Genomic DNA, 24,275 nt, shown 5'->3' with positions numbered 1-24,275 from the left:
GTGGATGCATTTGGGGGTTGTCATACAGTAGTAAAATAATGTAGTTTATATATACCAATTTCAGATCTGCTCAGAGGGACCATCACACCCATTAAATCGTCTGCCTCATGACTTGCAGTATGGTATGACATGCCAAATAACATCACTTGTAACATAAGTAAAAAATAGGCATCAAAATAATTTGTATGCAGTATTGCCATATCAACTTAGAATACCAGAATCTGGATGTACTGTTTATACAGCCAAGGAGGCAGGAGCTGTTTAAATCTCACTTTGGGGTAATATACCTGAAAGTTTTTTTACTGATTCTGAAAAATCAGAATGGATAGGTTATGTTTTCTTATAGAGGAAATGCCACCATTCAGTGAATTATAATAGCTGTTTATTGAATTTAAGCATTCTTGGAACACTGCAGCTGTAAAGCTTCTTGTAAAACAAATAAACATTAGTCATACATTAGGTGCTTCAGAACAGTTCATCTTGTATTTCCAACTGGGAAAAGGAAAGTTATTATGATAGTTACATCTTTATGAGACTGTTTATGACTTGTAGGCTGATCTTCAAATCAAATTTTTAGTAAGTGACCCACTGCAGGACTTGAGCATTTTCACATATAATGTTTGAAAATGGGCTTTTAAACCAAAGACTTCCTAGCAAGAAATACATCTATTTTTAATGAACTCCTATTTTTTACTTACAAAATATGCTGCTGTAAAAATGGAACAGGGTATCCACTTAGGTACAAATGAAGAGGTAGGTTTATTGTGCAGTAACTCATGATGAGATTTTTCTAGCTTCGCAAATACTATACATACACACCAAAGCTTGGAGCTGGGCTAGATCCTGTTGTGGACAGGTAGGACTCAAGAGCATGGACTTTCTTTTCTGGGCTGCACAACAAAGGCAGAACCGGTGTTAGAGGAAACTGTTGTATCCTCTTCGCTGACAGCGACTGTATCTTTGCTTGGCATTTGCTGCCTTTGTCATACCCCACATGGTTGCTTGCAGAACCCTGTTCAGTTATAGTGGGTCAAACTACGTATCTGAGATCTTGATTGACGCACGTTAGCACTAGAGCACACAGTAACTTGGTCAGTTTCTTACCATTAAAAGTCCTTTTCTCTTCATCCTCAAAGTCTCTGCCAGAGACTCTGCCTCTGCCAGAATAAGAAGGAAGGATAACAAGGGGGGATACCCTGCCAGTTCTGATGTGTTACAGTCTTTTCCAGGTTTGTTCACCCGGAGTAGAGCAAAGTGAGAAGGTGAATTAAGCATTTAAACCCTTCAAGAAAAGTGCAAAGGATTATCTGTATGCCCAGTATTTTCAAAGGCATGAAAGTTAACAAAGCTGTAGTTGCACTGTAGCATGGGCCACCATCAGCCCTAAGAGTCAGACCCTGTGCACAAGGTATGCACACTGCCATCTCCTTTCCTGGATTACTCTTTCAGTGTAAGGCCACATGCAGTCCCTAGTTTTGAGGAACAGTTCACCTCCTCTGCTTCAGTCTGGCCAGTTCTGCCATGGGGAGCCAGGGTCCCATTCCTTTCCTGACACTTGCTGTGCAGTTTCAGGCAAGCTGCTCTTTCTGGTTCTGCATCACCCAGCTGGAGCAAGAGGCATATAGCTGTGCATGTGATGAAAGCATTTCTTTTTCTGCACAGGCACCAGGCTCAGTCTTGGCTCCTGAAATATTCTCAAGGCATTTGAGACATTAATGACATTGTAACAAGTTTATAGTGGACTCAGTCATGGGCACCCTGAACTCCCAGTGTGAATCAAGGGCACTTGGATGCTAGCAAAATTCAGCCTCATGAACAGGTCCTGGTGCTTTTAAGAAATTGCAGGCTCTGCTGTGTATGAACTGCTCCTTTAGAGGGCACATACAGCATACTTGAAGGACTAAGAAGATTAAAACGGGAGATGAAAATAAATGAATAGGCAGCACAGAAAAACAGAGGGAAGATGAAAAGAAACATGGGTAGGAAGGAATTTGTAATGGAGGAAAATTTATGTAGCTGTGGGGACAGGAGCAGAACATTGTACAGCCCAGAATGTTGCTGTTCCCTGGGACGTTTCTGCTGAGCTCTTGACATTAGTGCCTGCAAAAAACAAAGGAGGGAGAGAGAAGCCTGATTGAAAGGTTGCAATAATCAAACCATTCATTTCTGTCTTGAAAATGATGAGAAAAAAGGTAATTGGATGTATTGTGCTTTTTGAAAAATAGCTGATTTTGAAATGAAGGGAAACCTTCAGAAAACATTGCCAGTTAAATAGTATGGTGAATGACAAAGGATGCAGAGCAATATACTTGGTATTATAAAGTAACTGTACTTGAAAATAACTTTATAATTGAATAAGGGTACATTAAGAAAATATGATTCAGAACCAATATTATAGTAATTAGATAAAGGAAGCATAAATGAAATAACTGCAGGAAGAGTATTTCCATAGAGATTATAAATGAGATTTTGGTGGAGCAGAAAGGCCTTTAATTGTAATTTAGTGTGCACTACAGAATTATCAGCACAGTGTGTTAGTTCATCATATAAAAGAATATCTGATAATTTCCCCTAATAAGCACATGACAGTTCTTCATATTCTTTCATTACAGCTGATTAGGTATAAAAACAGTATTCTTTTGTTGGACTCTCGTTCAGATCTTTTATGAAAAGGCAAGACACTGTAACCCTGTTTCTATATTGCTGTCCTACAGACATGGTATTTAAAGAGGCCGAAGTGGTACTTGAGTAAGTTCTTCAATGTTTATTTCATTGTTTAGCTTTTAAACTAGTTTATTTAAATTCAGTTATTCTCCTGTTTATTGAAAACACTAAATTACAGCGTAAGTGTGTGTAAGCAAAAAGAAAACTAACTCAGCAGACAGCCTAGCTGGGTTGCCTAACCTGTGCAAAGCCCAGCCACTTCGGTCATGGTCTAGATATAATTGCTCCCTTGGTTTTGGAATATGAGGTCTTAGGCACCTAAAACAGTGGCCTTGTGCAAGCTCCAAAGTAGTCTTAGCCTGAACATGTTCCTGAATTACCTAGCGGTTCATAGGCTCAGAAACTCTCAAGTGGCAGGAAAGCAAATTTTTTAGGCTTTTCCCTACCTTTCCCTTTCCTAATAATTTTGAGCCAAAAATTATTATTTACTGTTTTGTATTGTTGCAGTGCCTGAAGGCCTCTGCTGAGCTTATGACCTAGCTATGACATTGTGACAAATTGCACCACCACCCCCAAGCTTAAGTGCAAATTCAGAAAATAAATAAGGCCCCATAATTGGAACTAATGAGATGCTTAAATCATGTTATTCTCCAAATGCTAGCTTAGCCTGAAAGTCTATATGTCAGGAGCAGCAAAAACGTACGTTTCAGGAGTTCATACATTACCAGGTGACCCACAAAGGACAGGACAAATTACCCAGCATCCTTCAGGCATTTTTTGGTTAAAGAATTCCCTTAGGTTTAGAAGTGCCTTTTAAGCAACCAGCAGTGATACCACTATTTGGTTTTTTTCTTTGCAATAGTCTAATTCACTGAGGAAATCGGAAACCTTGGTACAAGGCATTCCTCAATCCGACAGTGCTCAAAACATCCTCCTCCTACTGACCTGTAGGTGACCTACTTGGAACCAACTTGTTTAGCATTAGCTTGGGAAGCTGTTATGGTGGGCTGTTGCCTGCTGAACTACATATTAGTGATTGCTGGCACTTGCTTGCAGTGGCTGTTCTGACTTCAGGTCCCCCCTTCCAGGACTGTTCTGCATTCTGCTATCACTGGGTAAACTGTAAAAGAACTGGGCTCAGGACCTGGGATTCCCAGGTGACTGCTTTGATGAGAACCTCATGTTCTCTGCTGTGCTTTTTGAGGGGGGGGGGGGTGTCAGAAAATTCTGCAGGTGTCAGGCAGATATAGGTGTGGTGGAATGGGGTTAATGTGTGTTCCATATTAGTACAATCTGACACAGTGCATAAGCCATCCAAGAGCCTGCACTTGCTCTCACAGTGCCTCAGCTTTCGTAAGAGATGTAAGGAGAGCCAGTCACTGTGACAGGCTGTCATCAGGAATCTGAGGCCTTTTTGGGTCGCAAATGACACAAGCTTGAACTTCTTCCTGCAGGACTTTTCTAGCTGAGGAGCCATTAGGGAGACCTGCTGTCTCCTTTAACAGTATTTGAAAGGAGACCTTTGAGTGAACTTGTTTTCTCTGGAGCAAATACCTGACTTTATATGCCTCCATTTCTAAGAGAGGTGCCTGACTTGGTCCCATAGGACTGCCCCTAAATATGCCTTTACGACATCTTTAAGACATGCTCCTCACTGGCATTTTCTTGACCCTCCTGTCCCAAAACTGCCAGCTCCTCTGCTGGTGTAGGGACAGTGCAAGAACTTAACACGGGACTGGGACTTCCAGTGCATGTGCCAGGCAACCAGTAACCATTATAGTGCCCAGCTCTTACACCCTAAACAGCAGTGACAAGCAAATGCCAGGAAGAGGAAATGTTACTGTTGCCATTTTGCAGATAAGAATCTGTGCAAAATTTAAGCACATCTTGTAAATGTCTTACATCTGTGAGCAGTTCCATGGAGATATCTCCTATTTTGCATAAATAATGCTGAGATCAGTTGTGCTTCTTTTGAAGATTTCTCCCAGCCTGCAGAGAATGCCAGGAAAGGAGCTGCCTTAGAGGGCTCCCTTGCAGCACTGTCATTCACATTCAAAGGTCCCACCAGGCAGGGATGGGACTCGGGGCAGGCAGAGGGGTAGCACCTAGGATGAAGGTCTCCCAGGCTGGATAAGGGACAGGCATAGATGCAGCAGCTAACTACGAGTTTCCTGCCAGCAGTCACAGTGAGTGGCTGGGAGCTTCTAGAAACCGAATCATGGACGGGGTGGGAGGAAAGATGGTTAGACCAAGCCAGATCTTGCTCCAACAGACAGGCTTCTCTGTATGCTGTGGGAGGCAGCATTTTAAGCAGCCCTCTTCATCCCCCATGATGCGTCTTCCTGAGCACTTAGTGTGTAAGCTTTATTAAGTGATTATAGATGTGTATAGATTACTAGCAGAAGAATATAAATATAGGACATGAAGTTTCAGTCACTTAAAGTAAACTTGCCAAAAGGTCAGCTAAATATTAACATTGCTGTGCCCAAAATTAATTACAGCAAGGGCAGTTTCTGCATAGATTGGTCTACTGACAGAAGACACTAGCAAAACCATTAAAAGATGAACAATCAAAGTAGTCTTGGTTGCCCAATTTTCATAACCTTTCACAAGAATGAAAAAAATGCCCAGAAATTGCTTCAGATATCTCAAGAATTATTTGTCAGCCTAGAAACTTAATTATGTTTTTGCTTTCAGGAAGATATCCAACACTTGGCTTAGCACGGGCTGGTTCACAATGACTATCGCATTAGAGCTCTGTGACAGGATAAATGTTTATGGCATGGTGCCACCGGATTTCTGCAGGTAGGATTTATTTTGGAACCATTATTAGCCAACAAGGTTGAACATTACAGATAAATATCTGAATCTTTTAGGTTTTTTTTCTCTGCAACATGTCTTCAGTCCTCTTAAAGCAATTAATTAACATGTCCCAAGATCTGATTCTGAAAACAACAAACAGCATTTAATTATGTTATATAAAATATTTAAAAATTTTGTTTGTAGTGTGGGAGAATTAATCCATCTTGTTGGTTTCTTTTAGTCTCTGAATATTTATCAGCTAAAAGTAATGCAATAATTGGCATGAAATTAATCTGAAAAAAGGAGTACTAGGAAACGTTACTTTCAATTTGTTTTTAAAGTTTCCCCCCAGTTAATAGAGGAACAGAGTTCTCACAGTGACTAGTTTCTAAATTGAACCTTCTACGCAACTCAGATTAAGATTGTTTTATCTGTCACATGAATCCCAATCTTCCAGTAAACTCGCTTCCTAAATAATCCCCACAAAAAAAAAAAAAAAAAAAAAAAAAACAACAGAATTTGGACCCACAGAAGAGATGATTAGTCCTTTAATCATCTATTTTGGGCATGCAGGGTGTGGGCCACAAGCAGTAGAAGCAGCACACAAATTCTGTCAGTGGAAGCTATGTGATCCCTTCACACTGTTTTATAAAGTAACAGCTTGTGTACATTTTACAGCTACTTTGTGCCTCCAGCCATATTCAGGACTGGGACGCAAGGCCCTGGTTAAGTTTTCCCACTATGGATTAGCGATACAGGGAAAGTCTTCAGGACTTCTGGTACTGGACCAAGATCACATTGGCCACATGATGCAAAGTACTGATCCACTATAAATTCACACAAATTTGTTTTACATCAGCAATCTTTATGCTGACTTAAATATCACCTGTCCATCCATTACTAGGCCTAGCACTCCGGCCTTTCAGAAAAACGTGGTTATGCGCCCACACCTAGTCCTGATCCCATTTGCACTGTTAGGTGACCCAGTAATGCACAGAGCTAGTAATGGCAGTCTGGACCGATGGCAGGCATCAGTGTAATGTTTCATCACCTGCTCACGAATCCCCTTCACCAAGAAGTACTCGCTTGAGTTTTCTGTTGCAAATTTAGTGATCTCACTGAAGTCTGGTTCATGGACTAATTCAAGATGCCTTTCAGGGGCAAGGGGAGCAAGGCTGCAGTGATAGGTTAGCTCATCTATCAAAGAGCAGGACTGCTTTGACTTTCTTCTGAGCACGGAAAAGGATCATTCAGGAATCTGCATTTGTCCTGGGCCCACAGTAGAAATCCCTGAAGAAATTACAGTGTAAAATGTCAACACTAAATTCCACTTCATGAGAATTTATACAAATTATAACAAAACACTGATGATAAATGCTGTGATGTACTGTCAGATTTCATCATGAATTCTCCAAGGAAGATAACAAACTAGATCAGATATTCCAGACAACATAAATACCTTCCACAGCACAGCATTTCAGTTCCCCTGTCATTTCAGTTGGCCAAGACGCACTTCAGTTTCTGTAAGTGGCTGGTCTGTCTGTCTTCAGAAGTGGCTGTATTTCAGTGGCACATGGAAGTAATTCTTAAATAAACTGATGATCTAAAAATGCAGAAGACAGCAATTCACTGCATAGCAATGCTCAATCCTAACTTTTCAGGCAAAGTCAGATTAGTTTAGATACATATACATAATTTAAAAACAAAACAAAACTGTTTTTAAGAGAGGTTAAAATTGTCACTGAGACCATATGAAAGGCTTTCATAGAATTGATACACTGAAATCAGATAGACATAATATTAAATTATAACACAAGAAAGGTTTTAATCAAGCCTACCATTGAGAGAAGCAATAATGCTTACAGCCTGCATAAAAAAATCTTAACATAAAGGTATACTCACCTGGTCATAAAAAGGTAAAAGGTCATTTCTTAATCAAAATAATATAAAGTTTCTTTACTTCAGGTTTATTCCCCAGATGATGAAGGGGAAAATTGTAGTTGCCATGCCTGGAAGAAGCTATACATGAAGATCTATGAAAGGAACACCTTGCCACAAATACAGTTAACCTTTTTAGTTTGCTCTTCAGCCACTCATTAAGAAGTTAAACAGTGCTTCCTTTCAAAGAAATAAGACAGCAAAATAGAATAGCAGAAAGAAAGATTCTGTAATTTTAAGCCATATTTCCCAGTTTTCAGTCAGACAAAATACAAATCTACCATTCAAAAAAAAACCCCAAACCAAAACAACAACAAAAAAAAACCCCACCCTACCTCTCTCATCCATGTGCAAAATGGTATAGGTACTTTAGTTGCTATGCAACTGAAGAATCATTAAGATTAAAAAAAAAAAATTAATACTCTTATTTCTATTCAGAGTTAGTATCACCGAATTTACAACTTCAGCAGATACCCATTATTTTTTAAGTATTAATTTGTGGAGTAAGTAATGAGTGTGGGTGATCACTGTCATGGAACTAAATTAGTATCACATCTGTAACATGAAGGACATCTCAAAGGTATCGTGAATATCATACTGTTGATTCTACTACAAATTATTAGCTTAAGATCATTAACCAAATTGCTTCCCACCCGTGCAGGAAAAATAGTCTAGTGAAGGAGTCTGGAGTACAGACTAAAAGATTTGTCACTATTAATTGCAACAAACATGTTTTAGATTCATTTCTATTTACTTTCACCGGACATTGATTTTTATAGCTGAACTGGAATTGGTAACCTGATTATTATAAGTTTCTAGTACTTTACAGCAAAGCTATATGCAATATTAAATCCCTTTACTTTGCCACAGATTTATGCTGTAGTAAGGGTTAAGGGCTTGGATATTGCTCTCATGCTGTTAAATACATCTGACTTGCGCATTCTAGAATAAGATGAAAGCTTATGTTTCCATGCACAATGCAAAGATTTTGGAGAGTGTGTGCACCTCTCACTCTTTTGTCACAAGAAAGACAAGCCAACTTGCTGTATTTTTTTTTCAGTGCCCAGGGATGAGCAAACTAGCACCCCAGATGGGAAGCATTTCCCTCTCTGAGCTCCCTTTGGCAGCCTGCTGTATGCACAGGACTCACTCCTGAACTGGGACATCAAGGATTTTCCCCTTGCCTCCCTACATCAGCAGCCAGAATGTGGTGCACAGATAGCACCACAATTCCTGAAGGCACTGCAGTGCTGCTGCTTTTCTTAGTGGCTGCTCAGCAGCATCGGTGGGAAGGACACAGACAAGCCTTAATGCGGCTTGTAGTAACTCCAATTCCTGTCTACTGTAGTGTCAGCAGCAGTGAGAGGTTGGTTCCTTGCAGATATCTCTGGGTACTCAGGCACACAAGGAAAACTCAAGGTGTTAGTGAGAAGAGCCGTCTTTAACACCCCCTCCTCTTCATGGGCCTTCTGGAACTCACAGAAACTTACAAACTTAATTCTGAGCCTGATTTTAACTAATATGAATAATTTTTGCTCCAATTATGCAGCCAGATCATTTTCCTGTAAGAATACTCATTTGACTGCCAGGCCATTTCCCATCTGTGATAATTTGCCTGAAAATTGGCATTTGAAATCCTTTAATTTGTTCCTTTGGGTACAGCTTTTAAATCTAGTGTTTTCTTACCTCCCTCTCTCCACTTTCAGTTGCTTTAAATCAAGTGCAAAGAAGCAGTTGTGCTAGTTACATTTCCTGGGGCTTATCAGGGGCTTGATGGAAGAAGGGTGCTCACAGGATTGTAAACTGTATAGGAGATAGTCATGCCCTTTGGTCCATATACCTGAATCTCACCTCATTACCTTAATAACTTAATAACAAAGTGCATAAATGGTTTGGAAAACAAGGGGATCCTGAGCATAGAAAGCAAAAAATGATCCAGAAATCTTTCTTCATAGTCCTGGCACAGCACCTTGCCCATCACTCAACATATTAATGACACTTTAGTCACCCTTCAAAATTTCAAAATACAAATTATTTTACAAAGTGCGTGAGTCCATATGGTTTTAGTGGGTTGATTTATAATGGCTCTTCATTTATAAAGGAAGAGGTTGACCAGAACGTGGTATAGGTTGGCCTTGTTTTTCTGCCTTGTTTCTTTTGAGGCAAACACTGTTTGCTGTATTTTCAGCTTTCACTGTGGGTGGATACCATCTGTGGGAAAATGTGCACTGAAGTGGCAAACGGTAGATGACTGACATTGGGTACAAGCACTTACACAGTTGCTGTGCTGGCACGCTATTAGGCAGGAAGTATAGTATATTTTACAGAGGAACTTTCCTAGATTCCTCCCAGCTGTGATATTAATATGCATGCAAAGTCTGACAAAATACTGATTAATGTCCAGTATCAGTCAGTGATAAAACAGCATCTGTTTTAATGTTAATAAATGAGGTGGCAAGCAATTTCCGAATAGAAATTACTCATGCATTTCATTTGCTGGTGACACAAGCTAATTGCAGAGTTAGAAGATAACACAGTACAGTTAATTTGGGTTATGGTGTAGTTACTCAAGCCAGAGTTCAAATCCAAACCTTATTAGCATGCAATCTAGGGGAATCCAGAACTCCCATGAAAGGTGAGACTTCAGACAAAATGTCCTAGGTATCTAACTGCCTTTCAGAGTTCCTAAATCCAAAATACATTTGGAATTTAGCCTCAAAGCCTGACAGCTGCAGAGTAGTCTTGGAGAGGTCTAAAGCTACCAGCATTTTCATTTTTGCCTTGAATTCACCTCCAATTCAGCCAGTAGATGTACATACAAGCCTTGAGAGCACTCATCAGGGGATGGCTGAACCCAACAGGGTGCCCGGACTGTGCTCCTCTGCCTCTCTCCCCTGCCAGGCCCTGTGTAGCAGGTGTTTCTGCACTGTTTCTGACGGGACATTGCACGAAATACAGTGGCGTGTTACAGCCTGGAGCTAAGGGCATCCACTTAGGATACCCTGGTGTTAGCTTCAGAGCCTTTGATGTAATGCAGAATCCCTGTCTTCAAACGAGAAGGCCACTGGTAGAAAGAGAATAGCCACTGGTAGAATACTGATAACATAAGAGATAAAGGACTTACTGGGAGGTATGGGCTTCAAAATGTTGCTTCAGAGGCAACAGAAGAGTGTAACCCTAGGTAAGTACTAAGTTACCAGAGTGAGGGAGAAGAAGGACCACTATCAAGCCTTCTCAGCTTCCTCTCTCCGTCTGATCCACCTATCCTTTGTACCTGTATACTTTGGGGCTTGTGCAGAGAGAAAAAAAAATGACCAGCATTCCTATAAGTCCTCCGTGAGAAATCTGATTCCAGTTATCACCATCATCCATTGCTAGTTTCAGCGTACAGCAAAGGAATAGGGAAGAGCCATACAGCGATTCATTTCCTGCTTTTTGCTCTTCCAGTTCATGTTCTGCAAACCCAACTCAGGCCTTCATAAAAAAAAAGGGGTGGGGTGGGGCAGCGGAGGGAGGATCCCAACCAAATCTGCCCAGAGGTATCGGGGCCAGCAGCCTTGCAGGCTCACTTTGCAGTACTGGGCCCTCAGCAGTCAACTTATTTCCACTGTGACTGCATTTGTTCAGTCTGTTGGAGATATGATTCCAACTTTAATAATCCTAATTTTAAAGCAGTAAATTTACACTGAGCAACAAAGGTTTACCCTCGAGAACACAAAAGTAAAATCCAGCTTCAGTGCAGAAAGGAAGAGCAGTCTGAATGAGAGGCAGAGGCCTATTTCTTCAGTAGTTCTTAAGAAAAAATAAATCCCATTAAAATGTATCCTGTTAGATTTACAGTAACCATACAAATGATTCATTTAAGAGATTATAATGAGAGGTCCAATGTATCAAAAAAGTTGTGAAAAATTAATTGAAGATCAAGGTCTAATAGTTGTAGCTAAAAAAAGTTATTAGATTTCTATATGAAGGCTATTTTTTACATTACAAATGTTTTCTGTAGGTGAGGTATTAAGAATTTCTTTTCACTCTTATGTATTCCGGTGAGAATATATACAGCAGATTTAGAATCCATCTTATTCTAGAAATGTAATTTTATTGTTATTCTGGTCTTGTAAGATTGATCACCGTGTTGTGTTACCAGGAAGCTAGATTGATTGAATTAAAACGTTAATCTAAGGTACAAATGGAAAGCAGCAGCAATATCATACATTACCACTGCATATACAATATGGTTAATGGTAAAATAAGAAAAATTAGAGAATTGCGTAGGTGACAGAATTACACAGTAAAAATAATGACCAGGACAGGATACTGACAGATAGTGGATGCATTAAATTGAAAGTGAGCTTAAATATTAGCTCTTCAAGATGAAAATAATCAACTCTGTATTAGAGCTGACAGCCCTGAATCTGCACGAGATTTCTTGCTTTGTACTAGGGTCCTGTTCAGCTCAGGCTTTAATATAGAGCAGTTCCACGGCTTCACTAAATGGTAATATTTGGATTAACTTTTCTGCCACTACAGAATAGTTAGTAGCAACTGTGGAGATCAGTACCATTGGGTTATTCTGTCTGGGACAGCTATCTCTCTTCGAATTTATGACAGAGAGGGTTGTACGAGTTCTTGTCAGCCCAAAATGCCTGTTGCCCAAAGTAAAAACATAATGGGTACAGTTTAATGTAGAGAATAAAACAAAAGGAGAATGAATCACTCTGGCTTATTACAAGACAAATGTGCCTTTTACAGAATGTAACATCAAAACATTGAGATTAGAACTGCTAAAATGAACTTTATCCTAAATATCTAATTGGTCTTTGGCATATCCTACGTGTCACCACATGAATACTCATCTCCTGCTGGTTAATGCCGATGGGCTCACAGGGTCAGAAGAATACTATGGGTGAACGGTTTTAATTTTTAGCTTAGATACATGAAAGTTGCCATTGTAAAATCAAAAAGAACTCATTTGTGCATCAGATGTTTGATTATAAACCCAGCAATAGCAGACTGTATCACTGACCTGGCATGCAGATACTCTCATTGAAGTTGTGCACTCAGAACCTTGTGCACCGTGCTGGGAATGTTCAACAGAGCTGATGTGACACAGATAACCACCTCCTCTCTATCTTCCCCTTCCCTTTCTTCCCCCAGTTCAGTAAATACCTCTGCAAGGCTTTTTACAAGTCACAATCTAGATATAAATCTCTTTTAAGCAGCTTGCTTCAAATTTCATAGTAGTAACACAGCCCTCCAGCACTCTCCCTTGTTTTTGAGCTACTGCTGTCCTTTATTTAACTGGGAGGAGGGGATTAAAGGAGAGCAATAGAAAGAGCAAAGAAAACACCTTTGCCCCATTCTGATGTATTAAATATGCAAGAAAAATACAGCTACCTAGAAATTTGGTCTAACTGGGAGAAAAAGTGGATCTGAGCCCATCAGTTTATTAAAGATAGCATCTTTTCAATCAGGAAAAAAAGAACATCTCAGGCTTCCATCTATTTTCTTTCTTCCACAGGGATCCTAATCATCTTTCAGTACCTTATCATTATTATGAACCTTTGGGACCTGATGAATGCACAATGTACATTTCACACGAGCGGGGACGAAAGGGCAGTCATCATCGTTTCATCACAGAGAAACGAGTGTTTGAGAACTGGGCACGGACATTCAATATTCACTTTTTCCAACCAGACTGGAAACCAGAACCACTCACTGTAAATCACCCTGAGATTAAACCAGTGGTCTGAGGGATGAATGCACAAGACTGCAATCACAGTCACCTACTGTATCAGCCTTCGGGTGTTGGACCTCCTGGGACAGCAAGACAACCTAGAGGAGGAGGGTAACAGGATTTGCAGCTGATAACTGCAGCAACAGTCAGGAAGTTATGATGAAGGAGCAGAGCATATCGAGTACTTTCTGTCGAACTGTGCATTAATCCAGTATATAGCCTTTTTTGGCCATCTGACTTCCTGTATGTGTATGTGATTTGTGAAAAACAACTTGAGTATCATTAATGGATGGTTAATTCATTATGGTTTTTTAAAGTACAATGCCACTGAATTTTCATAGTGAAAACTTACAGTATTTATTTAATGGAGGTTTTTATGCAACCTAGGCCAGTATTTTTCTAATTCACAGTTACGTGGCTGTTTATCTTTCATAATCTTTCAAATCCAAAATTAATATTGCTGATGGTTTGGAAGGCCTAGCTTTTTATTTATAAAATTTGTTTGAAAAATATGATTCTATATAGCATGTAATTAATATTTGATCTGGAAATGTTGCATTTCTTCTAAAAATTGTGGGCTCCATTCCAGTATAAAGCCTTTAACAGCAGGAATGGTCCCATGTGCAGATCTAGCTAACTTTACATTCTGACATCTTATGTTAATATGAAAATGGTAGTGAAAATTCTGTTTGATATTAATGTGCATTTGCTGCTGTGCTCTTAAGCTGCTGTTTTTTAATTAGGGGTGGAAGGAAGGAGGGCAAAGTTTATCAAAAAAAATCACTGGCTGTAGCAGCATGCTGAGCCCACAGGCTCAGGCTGGAGGGGTTGTGTTTTGGTTTGCCTCTTGCAGTCCTGCAAGAGGCTGAAGGAGCAACCCTCCTGAGGCAACAGACTACAAACCGGGCAACAACGGCTTCAAATAACATGACCAAATTTCTGAAATCAAAAAGTTAAACTACCAAGGTACTACAATACCAGCCATACTAGCCAAAAAGATTACAACACAGCACCTGCAAAAATCTCTGCCTTCCACTGTTCCAAGATCATCACTGAGCTCAGAGATCCTGGATCACATTGAAGTTGGGATGGGAAAAGAGTTCCACCAGTACAAAATTGTCCCCTTGAAAAAAGCAAAGTTATACTTGGCAGTTTTTTCGTGAAGTACACGTGCATGGCGAGTCCCTGCGAACAAAGGGGATGGACAATGCTAGTGCCGTATATGGAACCTCACAGTGTGAATTACCGCGTTACATTTGGCTTGTGAATAAAGAAGATTTCAGTTACGGTATTATTTTTCCTTTTGCCTCACAAATACTAAATCTCCAATTTCTTCAAAGTAAACAGTAGGAATAACTATTGCATGAAACATTATACCTCAGGTGACGAAAGGTGTCTCTCATTAGACAAATACTAAAGGTAGAACAAAGATAAAACGTCTTAAATCAAAGAAGCTGAACCTCAGAGGCGATACGTAGAACTGGGACCAAACTCACTATCATTTAAACCCACGTATGACCCACAGTCTTCCTCTTTCCCAAACTGGATAGCAATAGCTGCAGCTGCCCTACAGATACCCCGATTCTCTGGGGACAAAGTGAACTGCCCTCGTCAGGGGCAAAACAGTGTTACCCCTCTAACACTGCCTGGACCTGAAGAGCAGGCCTCCAAGAGCCACGCTCCTTGCTGCAGCCCTCCCCACTATCGAAGAGCGAGAAACTATAACCTATTTTGCCTTAAAAGCTTTCTTTTGGTGTTCTTCCTGGCACACACACTCGGCATACAAACTGAATGCAAAGCTCTACTATTGCCAAATGCTTGTAGCCTGTCTCTTGTCAGCCAGTGTTTAACTCTCCCTCTGTCACTGATTGTGTTTTATTCCTTCCACTTGATTTCACAACATTCTACAAAAAACAGACTGGATTTTGAACTAACGGTAATTTGACCCTCTCAGCATGTGTACTGGGGTGTGTATCCAGCATATATTGCTCAAATTGATGAACTCTGTCAAACTGATTTACAGATTATTTCTAATGTGACTGCAAGAGATGGTACAGATCACAGTAGGTCCTCTGATGCCACCATCCTTTTGTTATTAGTGGTATGATAATAAAAAGATCTTGTCATTCTAAAATAGAGCTCTTAGTTTTTCCATTAATCGAGGGCTGCAGGATGCGTATGCTCAATGTTTAGGTCATTTTAAAATAGACTACACCGATCTACTTTTAGTGTTCAGTAGGAACACAGGGACTTGCGAGGCTCTGTTGTGCTCCACGTGCTTGTTTCCTGTCTGCAAGACTGGTCAATTCCAAGTAGATCAGATGAAGCGTTAAGAATGTGAAGAAGAAACACGGGATAAACTGACACTAAATCTCCTAACAGAGTGAAGCTAAGGATTGTAAATACTCCTTCAGTTTCTAACAACTATGTGTTCTAGTTACCCTTATACACATCCACTCTTTTAAACAAAACAAACCCAAACTTTAGTCTCATCGGCCTCCTGTGAAGTTTCAGCAAGTTCCCCCATCCGATTACAAAAAGTATGAAGGAGTATTTTCCAAGGCACACCTGTATATATAAAACTCACTGCAAAAGGAATTTGATGAAGCCAAGGAGACAGCAAGTTTTAAATAGGATTGATCACACAGATTTATATAGCATATAAATCCAGTCCAAAAAGCACAAGTTATAAGAGTGCAAAAGAAATACAAGCAATTTTTAAAGTGCTGCAATTTTAATTTACAAATTACTGATGTATTTTTCTATAAAAGCACAATTTTTGAACTACAGCACATCCTGCGACATTTCAACCTGAAGTAAGGTTTTATGGCCTAGTTATAAACCAAACAGATTTATGACGGAAAATGCTGTCAGACCAGAGATAAGTAGTACGAACTAGGCACTGCTTCCATTCTCTAGTTTATGCTGTCATCTTACACCCATCACTACAATTTGATGGATTCATGATCTTCAGCGTGCATCATTTCACATATTAAAAACTGTTGCAAAACAGTGTTTACAGACATCAGCAATTTTAAGATCTATGTTACTTTAGTTCTGAACTCCTTGCATACCTTATGCTTTTATGCTTGGCTTTGTCAGAGTAGCTATTCGTCATCTCGAAGAACCATAGCTCTTGTTAAGGGAGAAGCCGCTGCGCGAGCATTCACACCCCAGTCAAGGAGTCGCACACGAGCCCCCCGCGGCTTGAACTGCCAGGACTGCGACCCCAGCGAGCTGGCGGGTGCCCGTTCTGACTCCTCACACACGCTCGCCCTCGGTTGCTGCGTCTTCCCTCAGGCTCGACCCTAGGTTCCCTGATGTAGAATCTCTAATCAAGGCCTTCAAAATAAAAAGCACAAATTTAGACAGCTCGAGCTGGGTGCCTCCGGAGCAGGACCCCAAACACTAAATTCCGTGGGCAGTTCCACCCTTGCAATCTAAGTTCCTGCCCCTCACACCAGAGTCTGGTCCAATAGTAATGTTCGGGTCTGGGGTCTTCTCTCTCTTGCTGGCTCCTTTTTCTCTTCTCTAGGCGGGTTCTTTCTCCTTCCTGTTTTTTAGGCTAGTGGTTACTATGTCTCCTTTTTCTGGCTCAAACTGGTTCTGGGGCTTTCCAAATCTTACTCCTCCAGAGAACAGGTCAAGAGAACCATTAAGGAAGCTATGAGTTCTGCTTTATCACAAATGACTACTTTCAACCAGGTAAACAAAGTCCCTAAAGCTCTCCAAAACATATTAACAGCCTCTGTAATTTATATACATTTCTGCGCTATTATAGCCACACAATCTTACCCCATTATTGCCACGCAGTTTATGTCTCATTCAGGTGTGGTCCGCACACTCCTGTAGCTCAGCTTTGCCACCTTCCACAACAGCTCTTATGCCGTGATACATGCAACTGGAATTCAGAATGATAAAGAAAATCTCCAACTAAGAACAGAAAAATACAAGCATTGCCTTCTGTTATTTTGGCACAATGGTTGCAAGATGCCCAGCTAACAGCATCACCATAAAAAGCAAAAACACAATGCACTTTGAGAAAACCTTCCATCCAAAGTGTTAAAGCACCTTAGAAAGACAAGTTAATACTGTTTATTCCTGAGTAAGGAAAGTGAGGATGGGGGAGGTTGAGAAACTTACTAAGACCAAGCTACAGCCTTGGAACAAGATTTTAGAGATTCAGGTCTGCTGACAGCTACCCCTGGCTCTAGCCAGTAGCACACATAATGGCAATTTCATATATTATATATACATACACATGAACAGGAGTATAAATTAGTATTCTGCAGGAGGTACTTACCTGGGTCTTGTCCTGCAGTATTTCTCAGGCAAATTTCATAGGAAACTAATTGATTTTTACCCAAAATAGCTCTAAGGAGGCAAGAACACAAGAATCTAAAAATAGCTGGAAAAACATAGAGGGGTGCGGTGAGGGGAATCTAAAGAGTAAGGAATAAAGCATGGTTTGTGCTATCTTCCTGTATTCCCCTGGAATGTGAAGATCAAAGTCAGGCTGGAGCTGACAGAATGGAAAGTTGTGGCTCAGCAGCAATGGCTGTCCAGCAGAAGTTTCTTTTCAATATTCCACATATCAATCACATGTGCCACAAAAACTCTGAAAAATTCTGATAATCACCTCTGACTAATGAAAGTACTCTATTTGATGCAAGGAGACGCAATTTCTAGTTCAATTAAAAACATAGCTTAGGGATAAAAAAACAAAGAAAGAAACAGTTAAACAATGAAAGAGTACTTGTAAGATGGCAAAACATAGTTCAAAAGAGAAGGAAGTACAGAAACTTTAGAGGTATCAATACTTCACCTTTCCTCGTGCATCAGTTAATACTGAGCGCTTTGAGTTTCCAGCTGCCTACTGCAAAACCGTACCTTGCATATCACAAGATTTTATAAGGAGAAAGGAAGAGAAGAAAAAAAAAAATGTTAAGGACAATCTCCTTTAAAAAAAACCTAGGAAATATGAAAGGGCAAGAGTCTACGGTGGTAAGAAATTTCTCTGTATCGAAGCAGAAAAGTATAAAACTTAAAGGATGTTTTGTAAAATGGCTGTAAAGTGGCTCTGCTTATGCTAAATACCGTTAAAACCCCTAGATTGTTAAATGTTTTCTACGCTGAAAATTACAAAACATGAAATGTCAAATGATACCCTTTGACCACCGTGTGGACAGAGTTTCAGTACCACAGTGGAAACAAAGATGGTGACTTTTATCACAGCTGACTGTAGAACAGGCTCCATGGCAAATGCAGACGTGCGGAAACAGACCGTGAACCAGCATCTCCTTCCCTTCTGTGGCAGCCTCCCAGGGGTGCCAGCAAGAGAGCGCCCAGCTGTCACAGGACACACTCTTGCACCGCCAGCAGAAGAGGGAGACCTTTCTTTGTGTTGTCCACTGTTGAACACCAGACCAAGCCAAAGAAACTACTCAGCAGATGATCAACATAGTGTCCTTTGTTCACTGCTGAACTTTGACCGGGAGTCATCAGGAGACACAAAAGACAGGAAACTACAGACAAGCAACCCCAGCAACCCAGACAAATGAATGGAAAACTGTAACAGAGAACAGAATTCGCAGTCATAAAGAAGTTATACTGGCTAAGTTGTAACACAGCTTTTGTAAGAAAAGTCACGCCTTGCAAATCTATTTAAAGTTCTTCAAAATTCTCTGAAGCAAGTGAGCAAGAAGATCCAGGTGATGAATCCACTTGGAGTTCCGCAACTAGTTTTGCAAGGTGTCTCTTAAAAGACTTCCAAAGAAGTTATGGTACCACAGGATAAAAGAGAAGATCCTCACCTACGGAACCCATCTGAATATAGGAAATGAGGCTAAGAGGATACATCATCAGCTTAAGGTTACAAGCAGAATTCCCCAGGAAAATACCACAATATATTTTCTCTGCTTTTCTGTACTCTTCTCTTGGCATCTACCATAGGTCACTCCTACACACAGGATACGGGAGTTAGACTCTTGTCTAAATAAACAGATAAATAAAAAATATGAAAAAAAAATTGTATCCAACGAACATCAACTTGTACACTAAAGCCCAGTTACAGTCCTGCCATACTTAAAATGTGCCAGGCAGCCACAAGATCTAACAATAGTAACTGCATTCTCATTTTACTGAAAGCAATGTCAAAGCATCTAGCTCAGATGGAGAGCAAGACTGGAACCTTTTTAACAGCCAAGGAAAGTCCTCTCTAATAATGTGGTTTCTCAGAACAGGTTTATCTCCTTTAGGAGATGCCTAGTGATATTTAAATCTGCCAGCTTCTTTACACAACCCAGACAACTGTTAAGATAACATTGGTAGCTTTTAGGATACTAGATACTTCCTGAAGTACAGGGAAGATAAAAGGAATAATGCATACTTAGCAAGCTATAAGGTTTTAGGACTTCGCCAAATTCACTTTGGCTGTCAGATCAGTTGGATCTTATTAGTTAGGATCCAAACATACAGCATTGATGCGAGGCTGTTAATAGCAAAATGAAGGAAATTCTGAAGGGAACCATTTAGTGTGGCTGAGTTGAAGGCAAGAGTTTAGGTTAGGTTTATGTTTTAACAAAAAAAGGCAAAATAAGTGAACAGATTTATAATCTGCGAGGATATGCTTCCCCCATTGCATCCTTGCTGTAACCAAGCTGCACACAAAGCCAGAATTGAAAGAGGTTACTGGTATTCAGTGGGACTGTTCATTGGTGGTGGACAAAATTGGAACATTTCCCACTACAGCATCTTTTTTTTTTTTTTAAATATGGCTATACATCTGTAGACAAGCATTACAGAAAACACTAAAAAGCTATTCTTCGTTACTCCATTGCAAATGATATTGCAGAGAAGGAGCAGCTATACAGAAAGGAGCAACAGCAGCAAGTGCAGAAAACCTATACCAAAAAAAATTCAAAGATAGGGACTACTGCAGAGAAGGGTACGTAAAACAACTGTACAAAATACAAACGTACATTGCAGTGATACGCTGATGGCCCTATTTGCCATTCCACTTGCATTATAAAGACCAAGGGAGGTAAGGGGACCCTAAAATCATCACAATTTGAGCCATAATATTTTGAGCTACAAAAAGCCACTACAGAGAAAGTAACTTAAAAAACAAACAGCAGTATCTAATGCTTAGTGATGCTCTACATTGGTAAATATCAAAGCATTTGACAAAGGAAGTAAGTACCATTATATTGGAACTGGATATAAAGAAAGGACAGAGCCCAAGCTTAAAGTGCCCACTATGTGCAAAACCAGTGGACCTAGTCAAGCGTTTAATATATGACAGCGTTATTCCAGTAAGTCCTGTTGCAGGCAAGAAAGGAAATGTATTTGCTATTTTGAATTAGCCAACTTTGTCATAGAGACTAGTATGACATGCCATGAATCTCCCAAATAAACCACAGCCCAGTGGCCTGGTCTCTGAAGAGCTGTGTCACCAAAGCTATGTAGTGGTCAGCAGTGTGAAAAAAATCACTTCAGAAACATGCTAGAGCTTTGCCAGCACTGCTGCTATACTATCGAAACAGTCTGCTTCCGGTATAGCTTGTTTTGTACAATGGATCGCTGTAAACAATGTCACCAAAATAACCTCTGCTGATACAGTCTGCATCTCTATTAAGCCTGTTGGCCACAGCAGCAAAACTGTTGGCTCACTTTTGGACAAGGCTTCAGTGTTCTTTGCACAGATACATTAAAAGAAAGAAAGAAAGAAAAAAAGCTTAAATCTAAAATTTGCATGGGGAAGAAGACGTGGCACAATCAAACATTAATACATGTACATCTTCATAAACTTTGAACTGAAACCTTAAACGCTATCAATTTAATCACTAAATCAGGCAGAAATCCTCATTAAGGGAGAAGTAACTCATTTCAAAGAACTTGCAAGTGAAATTAGTGAACTATGAAATGCTCATTTCAGAGTATGTTATGCAGTCTATACAAGTTTCCACCATAAAACACCAACGCTTTCAAGATGCATTTCCCTACAGCATATTATTTTTAAAAGTTCATGGAAAGAAGGAAGGCAGAAATAATAGTAGAGTGCACACAGCAGAGAATATTATCTTCCATGAGAAACACATTTCTTCATTGTATTTTTTTAATTTGCCTTTCACCACTTAAAAACGCAAAAACTATTATGCACATTATCGTACAGAAGTGTTGAAGGGACGTTTGAGAAGAGTTTTTGTGGCACATATGATCGATTTGTAGAATATTGAAAAGAAACTTCGGCAGGACAGCCATTGCTACTGAGCCGCAACTTTCCACTCTGTCAGCTCCAGCCTGACTTTGATGTTCACATTCCAGGGGAATACAGCTAGATGGTTGAGAAGACAGTTTCATTACATACGCTGCTACTGTCTGTAGTTCGTAACTTTATGGATAGATTAGTCTCTTGGGTGAAATATTTTATGTTTGTTCTCAGTCCAAAGGTGAATTAGCCTAGAAGCATGACAAAATTCTACCAGGTCACACAGAGCTCTGTGACACAGACAGAGCTGGAAGATCTGTACACAGGGACACTGAGTTTTCTGCCGCCCCCAGTTTTTCTCTGCTAATTGTACCACATGCAAAGGTTGCCTTCTCTCCAAATGCCCCAGACTCCATGAAATACACCATTCCCACTTTGTGAATTGCCTTCCACGTCGTCTATTTTTATCAAGTCCAAATAATTCTGAATTTGTAGAAGCTTTTCAGTTCACAACACAACAAAGTAGTGGATCAAATCTAACTATTTATCAGCAACTGGCAGCATCTCATTTCCCCATCTATATTGAAGGGATAATTAGCTCAGTTTTTGGAAGTCTTCAGACCAGAAACTTCTTTTTATTCCTTCCCTCTAAGCATCCATCAGCAAAGAGAAAGAAGCTCTCAAGCTTCAAAAAAAACTTGAATGACATGCTGTTAGTATCAGGATTGCCAAGGCTGCAGACTTCGCTTCTCTGCCTCGGTGGGACAGTTCTTCAAATCTCTCTCACAGGAATACAGTACAACACCTCCCTCTCCTTATCACTTTGCAAATGCTCTCCACCCATGATAAATTCACAGTTGAATCAGGTCTTTGCTCCTTCGCAAATCACTGATTGAGTACTATGTGCAACACAGCCCTGCTTTAGCACACAATGATGCCCATCTGAAGGTACATTAGACCATGAGATCCATTCACTTCAAGTACATTTCGTGGATGTGGTACCAGAGAATGTAAATCCCTGACTGCTGAAACAGGAGATGGAAATGGGCTCAATTTGCAGACACTCAGCAACAGAATTGGAACCGGATTACATTTGCTTTTCTGTAATCAATAATGGAGACCAGCTTTTAGGGGGAAAAAACACCCCCCCCCCAAAGTCCCCTCTCTAGAAGAGATACACTATTGATAATGACATTTGTAAAGATACTTTTGAAGAGTCTATGATCTCTGCTAATGCTAAGACGACAGCATTTCATGGTGATAGTCACATAAATATAAAAAGATTCAGCTGGCATAGACCAATGAAATGCTGATTGTCTCATCACTGCTCAGGCTTCCTTCTCCACTGATGTTTGTGGGAATCTCACTTTTAAGCTATACTTACTTGTAACAAACTGAAGAGTCATACATTTGTGTAAACATTTGGGCATGGTCATACAAAACAGCATTCTCAAACGTATACAGCATTTCATAGACAGTTCAGAAATCAAATGAAGTGCAGAGACATGAGAGAAATGTGTATGTGAGTATAACCCTACTGTTAATTTACCATTTCTTCAGTTCAATAACAGTAATGCATTTCAATATGTGATCCTGAAAGAGCTGAAAAACTGAAATGAGGTAACTTACTTGTATTTTTATCATCCATGAGTATTCTAAACAACATCTGGTAACCCATTGCAAGACCTGTCAATGCAGTTACATAGCACAGGGTGCAGACATGCATGTACAAAATTTTGCAAGCACAGGCATGCTTGGTTCACAGACCTATGTAGACTCACAAAATGCTGAAATTTAATTCTGCTCTAGAAGTTTCTATGCAAAGAAACATCAGGAAACTGCCATCTGGCTTGTTTTCTGGATTCCATTAAAAAAGTAATCTGTGCACAACGGAGGAAGCATCTATACTGCACAAGCACATTGCTTGGCCTGCAAAACACAAATGGTTTGTGAGTGAGAATGACTTGTCTGGTTCCCAGAGCCCAGATCCCAAATAGAGTTTGAAGGGCTTTCAGGGAAAATGAAAAGATGACTAAATAAATAAATATACAAAACACATTTACAGACAATTCTGTGACATTTCTATACTTGCTTTCAGACTATAACTATTCAAGGAATAAAAGTTATCACAGTATAGAAAATACTGTCTCATTAGTGTAGCACACGCAACTTTATGGTGACTCCGAGAATGATCTATTTCAACTCCTCACTTTGTGCATATAAAAACGTTAGAAATGCCTGAAGCATAGTTTGCTGCATTCCAGTCAAATTGTTGTTCTCACTTCAGTTTAATCACCTCCACTGGCACACTTACCGAGTGCTTCTATTCATAAATTGCATTTTAATAACCCACCTAATTGCCTCCTGTTCCCCAAGCTGATAAGCTTTTAAAAAAACACCATCTTTGGTATCTTCTGCTACTTGCAAAATTCAGCTGAGTTCTGTAGATGTTTCTATCTATCACTTCCTGCAAAAGGTGGCTGCAAGAGGGAAAGAGAAAAATTGAATAAGGCCTGAGGAGTCTGAGTAAGTGTAATTGCAATTGAAGCAAGGCACAAAGCTCTATCAACTTCACTTTAGTCACTTTTTAAAATGTGACAAAACTTGCCTATAAAATAAATATTTGATTAAAATATTCATTGAAAAAGAGTATCAAAGGCTGGATTAAAAAATGAAAGCTAAGCAAATCCTCTAAGAAATTCTGCAGAATTCATTTCTATACCATGTCTACATATTCCTATAGTGTCTCTCTACAGCAGATGTTAGCTGATTGTTAAATTAGAAATAGCTGGGCGGGAGGAGGTTTTCTGATTTTAAGAAGTCACCATTGTATCAGATTTCGGCTATGAAGTCATTGTTTATGAAGGGTGCTATCCAAAAAAACAACCCCAAAAGCCAACACATTGTGAAGGGATCCAGAGATCCAGC

At 39.9% G+C, this 24,275-nt stretch overlaps 1 protein-coding gene and 1 long non-coding RNA gene across 4 annotated transcripts in view; one reads left to right on the top strand and one right to left on the bottom strand.

Annotated features, from left to right (window-relative positions):
- The window catches only part of ST6GALNAC5 (ST6 N-acetylgalactosaminide alpha-2,6-sialyltransferase 5), a 77,059-nt gene extending 61,787 nt beyond the window's left edge, over positions 1-15,272 (top strand). The window contains exons 4-5 of one of the 2 annotated variants that reach the window (XM_030032011.2): positions 5,362-5,469; positions 12,923-15,272. In XM_030032011.2, coding sequence (XP_029887871.1) covers positions 5,362-5,469; positions 12,923-13,154 — 340 coding nt within the window. In that variant the 3' untranslated portion in view covers positions 13,155-15,272. The remainder of the gene's footprint in view (positions 1-5,361; positions 5,470-12,922) is intronic. The other variant, XM_030032013.2, reaches the window with a different exon arrangement.
- On the bottom strand, positions 350-23,923 carry LOC115348788. 2 transcript variants are annotated; one of them, XR_005933665.1, is made up of 4 exons: positions 23,701-23,923; positions 16,213-17,546; positions 6,518-7,069; positions 350-2,100 (listed from the first exon to the last, which is right to left on the bottom strand). It is a non-coding gene; the product is annotated as an uncharacterized LOC115348788 (long non-coding RNA). The 2 variants fall into 2 exon arrangements; XR_005933664.1 differs by lacking the exon at positions 23,701-23,923 and having other exon boundaries at positions 352-2,100; positions 16,213-18,535.
- Positions 23,924-24,275: the final 352 nt, after the last annotated feature.

The sequence above is a fragment of the Aquila chrysaetos genome, chromosome 12 (genome assembly GCF_900496995.4).
Source record: "Aquila chrysaetos chrysaetos chromosome 12, bAquChr1.4, whole genome shotgun sequence".
NCBI classification, from domain to species: Eukaryota; Metazoa; Chordata; class Aves; order Accipitriformes; family Accipitridae; genus Aquila; species Aquila chrysaetos.
Note: the sequence above shows the minus strand (reverse complement) of the source record. Positions and strands in the feature narration are given on the sequence as shown.